This window comes from Caretta caretta, chromosome 3 (genome assembly GCF_965140235.1).
Source record: "Caretta caretta isolate rCarCar2 chromosome 3, rCarCar1.hap1, whole genome shotgun sequence".
Lineage (NCBI taxonomy): Eukaryota > Metazoa > Chordata > Testudines > Cheloniidae > Caretta > Caretta caretta.
Genome location: NC_134208.1, coordinates 159,524,066 through 159,542,211, shown reverse-complemented (window position 1 = coordinate 159,542,211; position 18,146 = coordinate 159,524,066). Strand labels below are relative to the sequence as shown.

The following is an 18,146-nucleotide window of genomic DNA, read 5'->3' as shown; positions in this document are numbered from 1 at the left end:
ACCTTCTCCTGCACCCCAAACCCCTGCCCTGAGTCCCCTCCCGCACCCAAACTCCCTCCCAGAGCCTGCACCTCAAACCCCCTCCCATAACCCAACACCCTGCCCCAGCTCAGAGCCCCCACCCCCCAGGCCAGAGGGTGCACCCCAACCCCTTGCCACAGCCTGGTGAAAGTGAGTGAGGGTGGGGGAAGAGTGAGTAACGGGGGGCGAGGGAGATGGAGTGAAGGGGGGGGCCTTGGAGAAGGGGCAGGGCAGGGGCATGGCCGCGAGAAGAGGGCGGGTCAAGGGTGTCTGGATTTGTGCGATCAGACAGTTAGCAACCCTACTTCTATAGCACGTGTAGTGAGGAATGACAGAACCAGTTCCATAAAAGGGCCTAGGAAAATGTAAAGAGAAACAAAATAAAGATAACCATGATCAGATTACAAACTAACTACTTTGTTTATTTAAAAATCATGAAACCCTATTTAAAGAGATTGCAGTAAGAATAAGATTGCAAACAAGAAACATTGAAAATAATTAAAGCTAAAATACATAAATTCTCAAATCTGCTCTTCAAATAGCAATGTACTTTTTGTTAACTGCAGCAACTGAAGCTACTATTATATAGTAAAACCATATAGTTACGAATACCAGAGTTATGAACTGACCAGTTAACTACACACCTCATTTGGAACTGGAAGCATGCAATCAAGTAGCAGCAGAGGAGGGGGAAAAAAAATACAGTACAGTACCGTGTTAATTGTAAACTACTAAAAGTTTAAAAAAGATTTGACAAGATAAAGAAATTGTTTCTGTGCTTGTTTTATTTAAATTAAGACAGTTAAAAGTAGCATTTTTCCTTTGCATAGTAAAGTTTCAAAGCTGTATTAAGTCAATGTTCAATTGTAAATATTTGAAAGAACCATAACACTTTTGTTCACAGTTATGAACATTTCAGAGTTACAAACAACCTCAATTCCTGAGGTGTTCATAACTCTGAGGGTCTACTCTACATTAAAAAAGTTGCAAGTGTAGTCAAGACAAGACTGCCTAATCTTGAAGGGGTAATTCAGTTCTCTCCACCACCTTCTTTTTCCACTTCTAAAGAAAGGAAGACGCTATTCAACTAAAATAATGTTTTCCAGTCTATTAAACACGCCCACGTTACCTGACATCTCTATCATATATCATCTGATCAAACTGTGCTTACTAGACCTAAATGAAGACAGTTATTCCATTATATTTTAGGCTACTATTAATTATATTTTGTCTACACTTAAGACATTTTGCCAGCATAGCTATGTTGGTTAAGGGTGTGGAAAAAAAACACAGCCCTAACTGACACAGCTTTGCCAGCCAAAGCCCTAGTGTAGATGGAAGTTATACCAGCAAAAAAGTCCTTTTGCCAAAATAAAATGCATCTACACTAGGAGGGTTTGCCAGTATAACTTTCTAATGTAGACAAGGTCTTAGAAAGCCAGACATGATAGGAATAACCTCCTTGAAAAAAGCTCTACTATGAAAGGAAAGACAGACCCTTTTCTATAAACAAATGGAAGGAGGAGTTCTTAAACTCATTATGGAGAAAATTTAGGTGTATCATCTCTTACCCATTTTCCTTTCCTACACTCTCTTCCCTCCTTTTTTTTTTTTTTTGCCCTCTTATTACCCACATAAGTACTCCCCCTTCCACTATGCTGCACAGAGAATCAGGAAAAGCCACAGATATAACTAGTAACAGGCTGTCTTATAAGGCCATCCCCACAAGCCTTGGCATAAGGGGTGTGATGGGGCAGGGCCACTGCAGATGCCTCTGTAGTGGTTCTGGGTAATGCAGCTGACCATAAGCATCTCAACTTTGGCTGCCTAAGTTATGCAGTTTTGGCCCCACAGCAGCCCTGCATTAGGAAGGTACAAATGTGGCTTTTAATATCTCCATACCCCCTATGCTTCCCGCAACTGGAGTGGGAGTTTTGTGCTATTTGAATAAGATACGCAGCACAGAAATCGCAATGTTTTATAGCATTCTACTGACCACGTCAAAATGTGAAAAACTTGCTAAATAATTTATATAACATCTTAATGCCATTCAAATCTTTTCAGTTATAGAATGAGATTTAGTTATAATTAGGGTTGAATTAAAGAGCTTTCAACAATACTGTTAAGCTTTAAGTTTAAAATAAAATATATCCCTTTCTAAATCTTCCAATCCACCCGAAATAAAAATTATCACCTTCTCATTACATGAGCCAATCTAGCACCATGAACTAAAAACTCCCAAAACATGAGCAGTGGCATAAATCAAAACCATTCTCTGTATACACACTACTCTGTACAGCAGCATAATTAGACTTCTGTGTTCTGCCTTTACTTCTGTCAGTAACTTAACCTCATGAAAGTAATAAACAAAAGCTATAACAGAACTTTAAGACATTTAATACTTAAGAAAACATCTAACATACATGCTGTTTCTTCTGAAAACTAATCAGACTCTTGAATACTCACAACAGGAGCCGGTCAATCTGTGGTCCATTACTTCTTTGAAGGACAATGGGAGGCCTATACACTTTCATTGAACCTACAAGCTATACAATTATTCTCTTCTCATGTGTTTCTTGTCCTCTTTATAAATACTTGTATGCAGAGGTGATGATTTCCAAGCTATTTATAGACCTTAACTCAATGAGTTCTCCACTGACATGATAGAAGATATTACTCCTAGTGCCTGACTCAGAGGCCTCACAATATATTATTTATCACAGCTAGACTAGGAGGTACAATATTATAAACACAACATGACTAGCACGCAAAGGCATGATATGAACTAATGTTCTGTATTAAAACAGAAGTTATAATGCTTATTTGTTCTTAAGTTATTTAAAAAATACAGACACCCATTTGAGAAAATTCATTGAATATTGAATAACCAAAACCAATCAAATTTACTCAAACGTTCACATTTCTTTCACACATCCTCTATTGTGTTAATCCCTCCCTATACCGACTACCATTGCCCCCATGACAAAATGGGGGGGGATTCATATTTGATAATCTAACTGTTTTTATCAAAAAATTTGGCTATAATATGTTGGAAAAACTGCAGCACTATATTTCCTTTATTATGCTTTGAGGCCTATCATTGATCCCATATAAATGAACACTTAAGAATAATTGAACACTTTGCCTTCAGTTTTGCTTAGTCATTCTGCCTAATGCTAGGGGGCACATTCTGTTATGAGCTAATGTTTTAGAAAAACTTCAATAAATAAAATGAAGATAGTACTAGCAAATTGGAAGAGTAAGATGTCAAATGGCCAGACAAAGTATTTAAATATTGATTTGACTGCATGATGTGTAACTATAGCCTTATAAAAATGACTCATGTAAAATGTTTTGGATTACATGTTTGGTGCTAATGACTTTATTTATTGCACATTTAATGATGTAATAAGTCTATAATTTCGATACAGATCCATTAGGTCAGCAGTATCAAGTACACAGTTTAAAGTAAAAGAATTTAAAAGCATTTGAGCCTTAAGAGGATGAGATTATAAATCTATTATACACCAAAGAGAAAACATTCAGTATACATATGTAATTAAAATTCTTTAATACATTTTATTGTGTAGCTCATCCAAATGTTTCACATTACTAAAATATGTTCTTTCACCTTGAACAGTTTTAATCTCAGTCACTAATGTCCCAATCTTGCCAGGTGTTTAGCATCCTCAATTCTTGAGCACTAAAATGTATCTGCTAATTCTGTCCTTTCAAATCAATGCAAAGAAAGGCTGAACAGCTGCCTGACTAGAGATAACATCTTCACTAGTTCTGCTTTGGAATTCAATAGGTAAAATGTTGGTTGCTGTAGCCCAGTGTATTATAAAAGCACAAAAAGGAATCTTAATACTCCTAACTGAAGTGAACAGCAGGTATTAAGAAGTACACCTATGATTAATAAATCTGGTTATATAATTTTTTGATTAAAGATTTGCGAGAGAAACCTTCCCTTGTTATTTGTAGACGGGAAGTCAATCTGAGACATTTATATAGCTCTTGGCTGAAAATTCTTAAATATGCCATTTTTCCTATCCATGGTTGAAAATAACTTAAAGGACTTACGTACGCAGGACGGCTGGGGTCCTGGGCAAGGGGTTGGGGGAGAGGCGGCCTCAGGCAGAAGGGTCAGGGCTGGGGCCAGACTCCCCCAGCCAGCCCTTCAGCACTTCCCAGCCATGTGCCCCGGGCTCCAGCAGCGATTTAAAGGCATCCCTCTAACATCAACTGTGTACTGGCCTGTACCAGTGGCCACTTTCTTACCGGTATGCCGTAAAGGCTTACTTTCACCTCTGCCTCTATCTCAAATACATATAATTAACCCACAGTGGAATTCAACTATCTCTGGGGTAAGGAGCAGCAATAGCTCATAGCAGCATTACACAGCAGTTGAAGACCATTTGAATTATTATAGCAGATTAAAACACAAACTCTAGGGTGAATTTAGATAGGCAAAGTTTCATTATCCAACTAGGACAGGCCTCTGGGACTAGCACCTTTATTCTTCTGCAAATTTACCATGTGCTCTTTAATGACCACATTTGTCATAGAAAACCTTTGGTAAACTGTCCATCCAAATGGTGGCCCTGCAGATTGGGAGGGAGGTTTTAGAGAGGCTGGAAGTGCTGGACATTTGTAAGTCTGGTCTATGCCTAAAAGTTTAGGTCAACCTAGCTATGTCACTCAGGGGTGTAAGAAGTCACACCCCTGAGAGATGTAGTTAAGCCAACCTAAGTCCTGGTAAAGAAACTGCTAAGTTCTCTTGAGGGGGTGGATTTACTACAGTGGCAGAAAAACCCCTTCTGTCAGTGTAGCAAGTGTCTACACTACAAGCACTGTAGTGTACATATCTTGATACGTTCAAAATGCATGCAGAACAGGGGTTCTCAAACTGGGGGTCGGGACCCCTCAGGGGGTCGCGAGGTTATTACATGGGGGATCGTTAGCTGTCAGTCTCCACCCCAAACCCTGCTTTGCATCCAGTATTTATAATGGTGTTAAATATATTTTTAAAAAGTGTTTTTATCTTAATTTATATGGGGGGTTGCACACAGAGGCTTGCTATGTGAAGGTGGTCACCAGTACAAAAGTTTGAGAACTACTGATGTAGAACACCTCTCTTAAATGTTCATTGTTCCCTCAATTATACAAAAGACTTCTCCTGAATATTTTGGTGGCTTTTTATTATGACAAGAAAGTCTGTGGGAATTTAAAAGATGTTAACACAAACAACTGTACACCTCAAGTTTAAAGTTAACAATTATATTCAGTTTAAATAATGTATTTACTAAAGAAAAACTGCAGAAGGATTTAGAATTACACATTCTAGTCAAATATTTCACAAAATTATGAGGTTTTCAAAATTATCTTGAAATCATTGAAAAAAGCAAGGGTAGGTGTAGTCTTCCGATTCAATAAGTGGACTCTTCTTGGACATAAGTTTTGAGTTGAGGGGGCACTGACCACCCACAGCAGCACCCTCATCTGAGCTCAGTGTGGAGGGAAAGGGCTGGAGAGTGAGCCTGCTGGCATTGCAACCTGGCACACGGGTACACAGCACTACTCGGGTTTGGCCCGGCTGCCCTCTATCATGATCGAGGGGCAGCTGGGCCAAATTTGAGTGAGTGGAATTGGAACCCAGCATAAATGATCGCAGTGCCACTCAGGTCTGGTACCTTTGGTTTCATGATTTCTTTGGGTGCAGCGGAATCCCTGAACCCACGCTAAAGCTGCCTCTGTGGAAACGTGACCAAAATGCAATGCTTTTCCAGCCCTTTTTGCTGCAGATAGTAAAGCCATCAGCGTATAAGTAAACACACACTGAAAGTTCTTTAAAAAAAAAAAAGTCCACAAGGCACCAAACTTGAAAATGGAAATAAGTTAGACACAAACAAGAAGAGTACAATAAATAGAACTGAACTCCTCTTCTAGTTTTTTAACTAGAACTATCTGTTTCTGTTCACTACTTCATACATAAGATGCATGCAAAAAAAAACAAGACTAGAATTAAATCCATAAGTGTTAAATTGGTATTTCATTGCTAATTACTTGATATTGAAGGTTTAACATTTAACTTGTTTCCTAAATTCCACTGAAAAACACTATTTTGGTTTAAGAAAAAAGTTATACAAGGCATACCCTGAACTGGAAAGGTTAGGAAATATTGTATCCTGTTGTCAATATTTCCCCTGGGAGGGAAAGAGAACAAGTGAGCCCCATGCCTCGCCCACACATCTCCTCTGTCCTTGCAATCCACTCAAAAGCATCTTGCACTCCAAATTTGGACGGCGGTCTGCCTATTGACTACCCCTGCCTGTGAGGGATCACAACCAGAAAGGGGGCTATTCAGTCCCCATTGCATTTTAATCCTTTACTTCTTTCTATGGAGAAAGTACCCTCCCTGTCACTCTTTACTGACTGACAGAGAATGTTAATAGGAAGAGATATCTAAAGTTCAAGAATGAAGGTACAGTATTTAAAAACAGAGACTTGGACTGGAGAATAAATCAGTCTGGTTGAAAGTTGTGGTACTGAATTCTCCCAATATTCCTACTGGTAATCACTACCTTAGTGACTGGCCAATGTCAGGAAGGTCTATGTTGTCCAGACTGGTGGATCCCTGACCCAATATTTGTCTGCACTAGGTTTTCACACTGGTATAGCTGCAACAGTGTAAGAAATTATTTGGAAAGGGTAAGCTGTACCACCGCAAGTTGCTTGTTTTTCATACCAATGTAGCTGCACTGGTGGGGAAAATGAAATAAAAACACCATAATATAGATAAGCCCTTGAAGGTGGAATTTCCGACATAGCTAATCTATTTCCCTTTGTCAACATTATTACATTTCTGTTCTATGCCTCCTTTAACAGATTGGCTCTTGATGACATCTTCAGCAAACGTGCCTGGAAGTTCTCTGATGCCATTTAAGCTGCTGGGTTATTGTGGTACTATTTTAAAAAGTGAATTTATCAAAATGTGAGCTTCAATTAAAAAGTTTGTAAGACTAAAGTTACCTGCAGATTATACCAATTAGAAAATGATTTACTTTGTTTAAATAAAAAATTTAAATGGCTGTAAATACTAAAAAAGTTAGATTTAAAAATAGGCTCTTATTTTTATGAATGGTTGAAATTGTACTGCAACGTAAGTACTGGGTACATCAGTGAATTATAATGAACCAATTGAGCATTAGGAGACTTTGAGCATTCATTTTTCTAAAAAGTCTTCTAACTGATATTGGGAATATAGAGCCTTTAAAGAATGTAACTGTGTGTGAAGGAATAAGGGATAACAATCCTCTGGATCAGAATGCCTGGAGCTGGCATGGCTACCTAGTCAAACCACCACCTGCACCCGAGGAAAGAGGTGGAACTTAATTAGCTGACCCTGAGAGAAGAGGACAGCAGGAATCCAGAAAGGGGACTGCAACGTACTCCAGGAAGCTAAATGCCTGGGCTGGTGCTCCCAACGGACTGCCACAGGAGGTACTGGTGAAAGAAATTGTTCCGAAAACTAAATGGACAAGAGGACAGTCCTTGAGGGCCCAGGCTCTGAGGTAGGAGCCAGGAAATCTTGTTACAGTAATTACTGGTGCAAGAGACCAACTGGAGGGAAGACATTGCTATGTTTGCACAGACTTAGAAGTAAGAGTCTGCAAGAGGTGGGACTGTGTTTGTTAAGTAGGCTCAACTAAAGAAACTACCCCAGCTGAAGACAGTTTCCCAGGACTACTTGAGAAGCACAAATGAGGGTTCTCCCACGGGACGGACAGGAGAAAGGAACTACAAGATGGGCCCAGTCTTTTCCCCTAAGAAAGAAACTTCACGAGAAAGAAAGCAATGGGGCACCATTTGAGAGTTAAGACAAAAGAACCAAGTCAAATGACTAATAATATTATATTTCGATTCAGAGGATTGTAAAGCTTGTTGAAAAATGTTCAGGTATATTATTTCAAGGAACACACATTTTACTTTTCAATATTAAATCTACATGGTACAGTTAATGCACAATAAATCTAGGTCATTGCTATTACAATGTAAAATTAAGTTCTATTGGTATCTCTCTCCATAGCTGAGTATCAAACCAGGTAAATACGCCATTAATGTACCCTTGTTTGCTAAAAATCTTACCTTCTCTGGATTTCCAACTCTTCTTGTGATGGGCCATTTTGCACTTGTGGGGGGAGTTGTGAATTCTGTCGAGGCAATGTTGGACCTGTGAGTGAAGATCAGAAGTGAATGTAGTTCAACTTTCAAATTACAAAACGGCACAGGAAAGTAGGACAGAGAACACATGGAGTTACCTATTTTTTTTTTTCTTTCTAGCAAAACAAAACAAGCTCCATAACACAATATAGCAAATGAAAACTGCAACAAATTAATTTGTGTATTCCCAGAACAGATTTATTTGAAATGGATGAAAGTTCAACTGGAATGCAAAAATAAAGGTTTTACATATGATGAGACTTAACACTAAACACATGTATTCAATAAGCTTTGAATAGGCTCCCAAATTTGAGATTCTCTGAGACAATAAACAAACACTGTTGGGAAAAGGGGAAAAGACTCAAAGAATTCAAAAACTCACCTAAAAAGAACACTGGAAACGAAAAACAGGAGAGAAAAAACATCAGAAGCTTATCACCATACTGACAGTATGAAGATAAAAATTTGTTCCTCAAGTTGCACTGAAATTTACTTTCCACATTTTAGCTTGTCATCTCAGATCAAATGTAAATTCCTTGGACCGAATGTAAATTTTTTACTAATTATGTCTAACACATTTATCTTAAACTCTGAATTTGCAGCCGGAGCTCAGAACTGTCACTTTCAAGGGACACAGACAACTTTAAAAGTACATTAATTTTTCTTAAAACTTACTGTTAAAAGTAACACCTAAGATTACTGTATAAAGTGAATAGTGAAAAAAAGTCAGTTTGCTTTGTACATTTGGCAACACTTCATATCTAGTAATTTTCACTGACTGCTCTGTATAGTCAGTCGATTTCTTCTTTTGTATGTGTGGGTCTCACATAGCAATAGAAGTGATTAAAATTTTTAAAATAGGAAAGTGTCATTGTAAAACCACAAAATTTAGCAATAGGATTCAAAGTACTATCTTAAACCACTCATAACTTTTATTTTTAAAGCTAGATAGTCAGTGTGTCCACTTAAATATGGTGCACTAAATACCTAGTTTTACTCTGTGGTCTCAATTTTTCTAAGTTCTCTATCAGAGACAAAATAATCTATGTAGGAGTTGGTTTTCATTCACATCCTTCCTCCACCCAAGGGAATGTCCTGAAAGACCTGTCTCATAGCTTTCACTGTTTACTCTGTACTTGTTCTTAGGTTAAATTGAGTTTATAAGAGATTAATAAATATTATATAATATGTGGATTTTCACTACAGCTCCCACTTAAGTAGAAATGTAAAATTATGTATTTAATATGTAATGATCTTAGGAATTGCTTGGTATACCTCAAATTGTGTTCCATTATAAATGAGATGACTGACCTATTTATAAAAATAAAGTGTTCCATGTTTTCCCAAATATCCTCAAATATTTCCTATTTTGAGCCAAATAAGGAATTGTTTTGATTTTGACTTTTGTATGGCAGTAATACCTAGACACAGTGTGACTCCCAATACCACCATTTAAAAAAAAACAAACAAACAAAAAAAAAACCCACACACACCCAAAAAAGTCTTATTTGCATCATAAGCAGATACACTCTGTGGCTAAAAGTACAAAGAGTACAATATAATTCCTTAGACATGTCTCAAAGGATACAACGTATTGTTTACTAGTTGGATATCCAACTGAGTTTTTGAAATGTGACAGACTAGGTATCATCCAAGAGAAAAAACATTTGATATGAAATATAAAAATAGCAAAGGGGTATTAGACTGTGTGGGTATGCTGTTCTCTAAACTATCAACTAAGCAAGGGAAAACAGATTGCCTTAGGGCCCTGGGGAAAGAGGCTAACCTAGTCAGAGACAAGAAAAGCTATGTATATGTTAACAGACCTTATTCAATAGGGAAGAAATACATGTGCATGTTATGGAAGGCAGTAGCAGACACTTAGATGCTGTTTTATTGTATATTCACGCTTTAATGTGAGCAAACATCTTTTGATCTGGTCCATGTCAAAAACATACTGAGGGTCCAGAACTCAATTAAAATTATACATACATTAGTTTTAAAAAAAATATAAAAAACATAAAAAGAATTCAGAGTAAAAGCTTACTCAATTGTGTTGTGATTGAGAAAATATGGTTGTCCATATACTGATAGGCGATGACTTCCGGTCTAAAGTGGTAATCAAGGATGTTCACACCTAAACAAAGGGACCTAAAAAGTATAAACAAGAAGGGTACAAGCCAAAGGGGGAGGGAGCGGGGAGGAGGAGACTTTCAGTGACTCAACAAGTGTGTGACTGAGCAGGGTTAGTTGACTTGATGCAAATACATGCACCTGGCTCTACCACTGGGCTTACATCGCTGGTAGCACTGATGCAACTACAATTTTGCTGGAAAATGGGCATAACACTTTTTAGAATAAAGAAATATTAGCAGATTGAGGAAAGCTTTGGGTGACTATAGTGTAAGAAATTGTGGTCGGGGGGAAGCTCCAGTTAGAAGGCAATCATTGCATACATCAAGTATGCACTCTGGTGCATGCATAAAATGTATGGGGAAAATAGGGATGGGCTGGAATTAATTTTTATTTATTTTTTTAAATTATTGATTAGGCATTTTTATGGATTTCAATTCTGCAAAATAACTGAACAAGCCAGATTTGCTTATTTCTCCTAAAAACTCAAAAGGCATTTCAAATGTTGAACATCTGTTTTACATCCTGATCGTTTTAAAGGACATAACAAAAAGCTTTAAGCACTTACAATCTCTATTTGAAAAATAACAAGTGTATGTACAAATTTGGAGTACAATATCTTGTGATAAGTATACTGTTTCTCTAAAAGAGGATTTTGTACAATGATATAGAAAAACAGATGCCTCTGAAGAGATTTACCACGACCTTAAAAGAACAGGGCAATTGTTTAGATAGTGTATCAGCACCTAAATAAAGTGGAATAAACACCTGGAATAAAATGTGTAGGACAGGAGAAGATAGCACAGAAAGCCCACGTTGAAAACATACAGTGGACAAATGTTTTCATTCCTTACTCTTACTTTTTAAAAAGTGTAATTTCATATCTAGATTCTGCAAAAACAGTAAGAGAAGGAAAATTTCAATGAGATACATTCACTTTTATATTTTGATATTTAAAAAAAGTCACAAAATTAAACAAAAAAAAACCTAGCCAGAAATATTAAAAAACTGGCTGGTTATGTTGAGGCAGCACAACAGGATATTTGCTGAATATCTGGTGCAAACTGAACACTGTTTTGTTTAAAGAATGCATCTGACACCTAGAAGATGGAACGTTTACACAAGAAGGCAGCAGCATTGGTTCTATAAGAGTCAAATGTTTTTCTGGGGTCTGAAAATGTGTTTATTACTACAGTTTTTTAAAAAACATTTTGCTCTAGCCTGAGGTTTTTTAAAAAGTACCTGATGCCAGCTCTACTACTACAGCAGAAAACCCAGTATAGTATTTATAGAGGAGGGTATTCCTGTCCTTCCTGACTTAGTGCCTTATGAATACCATAATAAAAAAAAAATCTAAGTAACAGCTCAGTACATGAACTAGTGCAACTTCTGAACTGCATCTACAGTTTTCCTGAGAAGATGTCTTTTTTCATTTAACATTCATGTTTCAGGTTGCCCTCCAGGGCATCCTGATGTGAGTTTATTTCTGGTATGGGAAATTATTTCCACACAATAATTTAGAATTAATCCATTTGGACTACCTGTACTTGCAATATCTTCATCTCTCCACTCCTAACCTATTAAGACTTCACAATGTTAAAAGCACTTGTTTTTCTGAACAGGTAACAGTCAGCACTAAAGGGATTTGTTTACACTGATAGCAAATATTGGCATTAGGTGAAAATTAACTGGTTCAAGTACTTGAATTCTGTGTCATCTACAAGAAAATCATATCCAACTGTTGTCCAAAAACCCAGTCTCATCCAAATATATGTTTTTTGTCTTGACATAAAAATATTGACAGTACATCTAAGGCTTTTTCTTCTCATGCAGCCCTATATTTCCTTCAAGAACTACTCCATGACAACCTTGACTGCATTACAATGCGAAAGACAGTTCATTTCCAAGAGCTAAATGACCTGAATCCAAAGGTGACTGCCTGTCTGCCAAAAGTTGCATGAAAACCACAATTCTAAATGGAACTGTATGCTGTTTTTGCCAGTGTAAACTGGAAAAAAATTGAGGGGAAAAAATACCATACATAAAACATAGGGACCACATTATGCCTTTCCATTTCTCTCCTTGTGACATACATAAATGGTTTCTTCATAGTCAACGTGGATTCCATTTCCTGTACACAAACTTCTATCAAGAAAGAAGACCAACCATTTATTTATTAACAAAAAGCTATGTTTAATTACAGGTAACGTTGCATCAGGATCCACTCCACCAACACAAAGCCTTAAAAGCATAGAAAAGAACAGTTACTTACCTTACAGTAACTGTGGTTCTTTGAGATATGGATCCTGCTTTTGTAGGTAGACCCTCCCTCAAAATTCAAAGCCCATGTTAGCTGAGGACTCCAGAAGTGGGAATGGAGTAAGGGTCTTGGGATCCACACTGACTAAACATCTCTAACAATCACAGTTACTGTAGGATAAGTAACTGTCCTCTATCAAAGCTTCCTGATGTGATCTTCCTCCCATCAGCCAATCATTCAGATACGGGTAGCAGTACACACCCTGGTTCCTTAGGTGGGCTGACCCTATGGGTAGGCATTTTATAAAAACTTTCAGTACCCTGGACAGTCTGAAGGGTGGTATCTTGTACTGATAATGGTTTGGCCCCACTATGAATGCTGAGTATTTCCTGGGGGTTGGGTGGGTGGCGATGTGGAAATGTGTGTTCTATAAGTTGAGAGCCACAAACCAGTCCTGAGCTTGAAGGGACGGAATAATGGAGGAAAGTATTGCCATCCTGAATCTGAGGTGGCATATGTATTTGTTTAGCTTTCTTAGGTCAAGGAGAGAACAAAGAATCCTTTTCTTCTTCAGAATGACTAAGTATCAGGAGTGCAAACCTCTCCCCCTGTACACCTTGAAACCTGTTCTACAGCTCCTAATGAAGTAATGAGGCCACTTCCATTTGCAAAAGACTCATGAGGAGGGTCCCTGAATAGAAATGGGGAAAGAGGGTCAGTAGGAGGCAAGGAATCTAACAGAATGGCATAGCCACGGACAACAATGCTCAATACCCATTTGTCAGCTGCAGTGTGCATCCATGCCTGATGAAAAGGGGCAAGCTGGTTTCTGGAGGTCAGCTCCAAGGTGGTTTTGGTGTAGCTCCTGATTATCTTGTCAAACTTGCTGCTCTTCATAGGGAGGTTAGTGCATGATGGAAGAGATGGTGGCAGGCTCCTATGTGAATAGCAGGGTCAATTTCTGCATGAATACTGAGGCTGGTGACAGACAGAAAGATGGCATTCTCCATCTCTGAGGTGGCACTGGAAAAGCTTATGGTACAGTGCTGGGATATACATGCCCAAGGATCTGACTGTCACTCTAGAATTTCTCAGAGAATGTAGTGCGTCATCCATTAATGTGATATATAAGTCCACACCTTCAAAGGCCAAGTCCTCAACTGTGGATGTGTATAAAATGTGCTTGAAGGCCTTGGATGGGACCCGGTAGCACTCTTCCACATGCACTGAGGTCAAGGGGAGCAAGGCCAGGGTGTGCCATAAACTCTTTGTTGGGCATAAAATGAAATCACTGATTGGGAGAGCAATTCTTGTGGGTGCAGAGGAACTGACAATAGCCCCTGGAAAGTCCAGAAGTTATCAACAGCCAGGTGTCAGGCCACAGTGATTGCTTCATCTGAGGATGAACAGGATTCTTTAGGCAGGAAATGTTGCTATGTCTTCCTAACTACCTCTGCAGCATCTTCAGGAGGTTTCCTCCTGGTTCTGGTGAGGGTGCTCCAGCCAACACCACCATTGGTGACCATACTTTTCCTCCTTTTTGCCAAGATCTAGAAAGGAGCCCCACTCCAGAATCTGTGGGATGGTGGGCCTCAAAGCCAGTATGGCCATAATGGTAGGTTGTACTGGTGCTGGCCAGACTGTGGGAGACCCATCTATTGCCAGTTCTGCACTGGGGCTCAGTACCAAGTCTTCAGAGTACCAATCTTATCTCTCAGGTGATGGCTCCCCAGTCAAGGTGGGGGACGAAGAGTGGCCCAGTAAGGAGCAGGAGAAAGCTCTCCACAAACTGCAGTTCCAGTGGGCATCGTTCCGGCACTGATGTTAGTGGAGCTGGTCTGGTTGTCAGCACTGTTGTCATTGTTAGGTCCAGCGCAGAGAGTAGCCATGAAGAGCTCTCAAATAGTGTATCTTGTTCCAGGTCTGGAACTCTCATTACATCACATAAAGCCTGAGGCACTCATTACACTACATAATTTGAACATATATTACATCTCAACTGTACTCTCATTACATTGCATAAAGCTTAAGAAAGATCTGCTCCCCTTACTTCCTGCTATGTCTGCCCCTTCTTAAATGCCTCTGTAATCAGTATGGCCTTTCCTAGGACAAAAGGGTTAAAACTTACCCTACCCACCTCAGGATGAGGGTTGCACATCCTATCACACATCTTTCCCAGGAATGTAGATAGGAATACACATAGTAGAAGCCCTGCTCCTTACCAACCCAGGGATGGGGTCTACATACCCCATCACATCCTGTTTAAAAGGTACTGAACTACACATACCAAGAGCAACCTGCTGTATTTAAAAGTTTGCTCACTTCCTATAACATGCTGCAGCCTGTCATGGACTTAGAAATTGGATGCGGTCAGATATAGCTATGTCAGAAAGCTGTATGCCTGAACTCCAGCACCACATCTACCTACTCTGCTCCTTCCCCCTCTTGGTCTCCCATCCCTGCGTGGAGCATGCCTCAATATTCAACACCTGAAACCCAAATGTGATACAAATGACAAAAGGTGAAACTCCTATACAACATAGTTTAGCCAAAATAATTTAGTGATTACCATAGTTTTTATATTAAAAATGTTTAAAAGATTTTTCTCACTGGTGTGAAACACATGCAGTTATAACATTCCGGAGAGATCAGCAACAGAATTTGAACCCTGAACCCTCATATCTCCACTTCACACTTTTGTAGCGGAAGCGGGTAGAGGTAACTGATAGACATTTTTGGACCAGTCACTAGAGCAGGGGTGGGCACACTTTTTGGCCTGAGGGCCACATTGGGGAATAGAAATTGTATGGCGGGCCATAAATGCTCACAAAATTGGGGATGGGTGTTGGAGGGGTGAGAGCTCTGGCTGGGGGTGCGGGCTCTGGGGTGGGGCTGGGTATGAGGAGTTGGGGTGTAGGAGGGTGCTCTGCGCTGGGATCAAGGGGTTTGGAGGGCGGGAGGGGGATCTGGGCTGGGGTAGGAGGGCGGGAAGGGATGCAGGTTCCGGCTGGGGGGTGTGGACTCTGGGGTGGGGCCGGGGATGAGAGGTTTGGGGTGTAGGAGGGTGCTCCGTGCTGGGATCGAGGGGCTGAGCCGCGTGGTGCAGCCCCCGACCCAGTACCCCGGCTGGAGCACCAGACTCCCCAGCGGGATCTCGGGGGCCGGCTTGAAACTTTATCAGTATACTCTCTACCCCTACATCCAGGTCATTAATAAAGATGTTAAACAACACCAGGCCCAGAACAGATCCCTGCGGAGCCCCACGTGAGACCTCTCTCCAATCCTACATCATTCCATTAATAGTTACTCTTTATTCACAGATGTTTAATCAATTATGTATCCACTTAATGGTAGTTCTGCAAAGCCCGCACTTCTCCAGCTTACTTATCAGAATGTCATGTGGGACTGTGTCAAAAGCCTTGCTGAAGTCCAGGTATATTATGCCCACCACTTTACCCCATCCACCAAATCAATTACCTACCAAAGAAGGAAATCAAGCTGGTTTGGCATGACTTGTTCTTGGTAAATCCACAGTGGCTGCTAGTCATTACCCCTTAATGCTCTATAAACAAACATTACCTATGAGTAACTGATATTTTCTAAATAGGCACATGAAGAAGAAACATGTAAAGCAACGTACAGACTGCAGAGTGTTTCAAATTTCTTGCAAATGGGGTCCCTAAAAAGGTAAGACACTCCTGTGAGTTGAAACCTGTAATATAACCTGAACTACGGTATAGCTATGGCTACACCATAATAGGCAAGGTTGGTAGCACTGTTGTTAGAGTTGCTGAACATTTCCCATTTAAAACCCTGTTTTCAGTTATTCCTAACGTTGTCAAAAACTTTATGCATTTGGGCTGAAATTTTCCAGAAAGGGATTGTGTGGAAAAAAAATAGTTTGTGATCACATAGTTAAAGACAATATCATAATGCATATTAATCGGGGACCAAATTAAGGTTCCAGAGGCAACCTTGATAATGATATATCCTAACTTTTGAGTGTTTGACTTTGCATTAATATTCTTAACTTTTTTTAGTCTAGTCCAAACCAAACAAATCCTTACATCTGAAAAAGTTCTACACAAACTCCTGTTTCAAGAAGCTTTAAATGACCACTATACAAGATAATTCACAGGTTGAGGTTTTCAAAGCAATCTAGGGGATTTAGACATCTCTTCCATTAAAATTAATGGAAGAGATGGCTAAATCTCCTCGTCTACTTTGAAAATCTCCATCAAATTTAAAATTATTCTAAGATATCCTACCAAGATACCTACAAGAAATTAGCCAATTAATATCCAGACAAACAATAGATACTGATATTTATTTTAAAAGCTAATTTATGTTTTCTACTTCTATCCCATACTTTTTCATAATTGTGAACTCTTCAAGGCAAAGATAGTTTTTATTTAAATGTGTGTGTTTGGACGATACCTCACACAGAGGGCATTACTTTAACTATCAGCTTCTGTATTCTCATGAAAGAAAAGTCAAACATTTATATTTCAACTTTGTTCTTTAAATGACTAAGCACAAAAAAAACCCCAAGTGTAGGCTTTTGGCTGTTTTAAACAGTTTTATTCTCAACTAAGGGAATTGAAGTACTACTGTACAGCTAGTGAATCTGATTTTATTGATATAAACCCTATAGGAAAAGAAATTATTTTTTAAAAAAACAAAATATCTTTTAAAAATACTTAAAGTGATTGTAGTTTACTAGACTGTGTGATCACACACTCCAAACTCCTTTTTAATACCTTCTTTTCATATCTGTAGTTGTACATACAAGACTCTAATGGGAAAAATATTCCATGACTTGCAGTGATTACAATGCAGACAACCAGCAGCACATCCAAGTACAGTTTTCTGCCAATTGTGGCATTTTTCCCCATATACTTGGTCCATTCCACTGTCATATGCATACACGTCTCCTAAATTGCCTACAATTAACAGTGTTTTCACATTGAATTTGTTATTAAAAATATATCAGAAGTATTAGAGTGACAGAAAATTACAGAAACTTTCCATGAAAGGAGTGTTGAAATCATAAATTATTGCACTTCTTCTCTGGACAACTCTCCAGGGCAAACGTGAGCTCTGAATGATCAGTATTTACAGGATGTCAAGTTAGAGATACAGCATCAGATATCCAGGACATTGGGTTATGGGTTGGTTCAGTAACACAGAAAGGAGAAATTGTGCACTATCTTAGCAATCTTTAAATCATAACTGTTGAGGGGAGCAGCACAGGTGCCTACTTCATAGCTAGAACACATGTAAAGTAGATGCACCAGAAAAGATACTACAGCAAATAAGGGATTAAATAAAAATTTAGAAAGCAAAGAGTGCTACATAATAAATACAAACTCTTGTAGCACCTATCAGAGATCTCAAAATGCTGTGGAAACATTAAACTCCAAGCTCCTGTGAGACTGGTGTCAACTGGATAAACTGAAGGTTCAAAGATTAAACGAGTCACCCAAGACATCACATTATCTAACAATAC

General features: G+C 39.0%; 1 protein-coding gene across 13 annotated transcripts in view; it reads right to left on the bottom strand.

The window, feature by feature from the left end:
* ENAH (ENAH actin regulator) overlaps positions 1 to 18,146 on the bottom strand; it is a 196,592-nt gene that overhangs the window by 73,782 nt on the left and 104,664 nt on the right. For 9 of the 13 annotated variants that reach the window (XM_048843313.2, XM_048843314.2, XM_048843317.2 and 6 more), the window contains exon 5: positions 8,170 to 8,254. In XM_048843313.2, the coding sequence (XP_048699270.2) occupies positions 8,170 to 8,254 (85 nt within the window). Of the gene's footprint in view, positions 1 to 8,169; positions 8,255 to 8,626; positions 8,639 to 18,146 lie in introns of all 13 variants that reach the window. The other 4 variants (XM_075127055.1, XM_075127054.1, XM_075127056.1 and 1 more) reach the window with 1 other exon arrangement.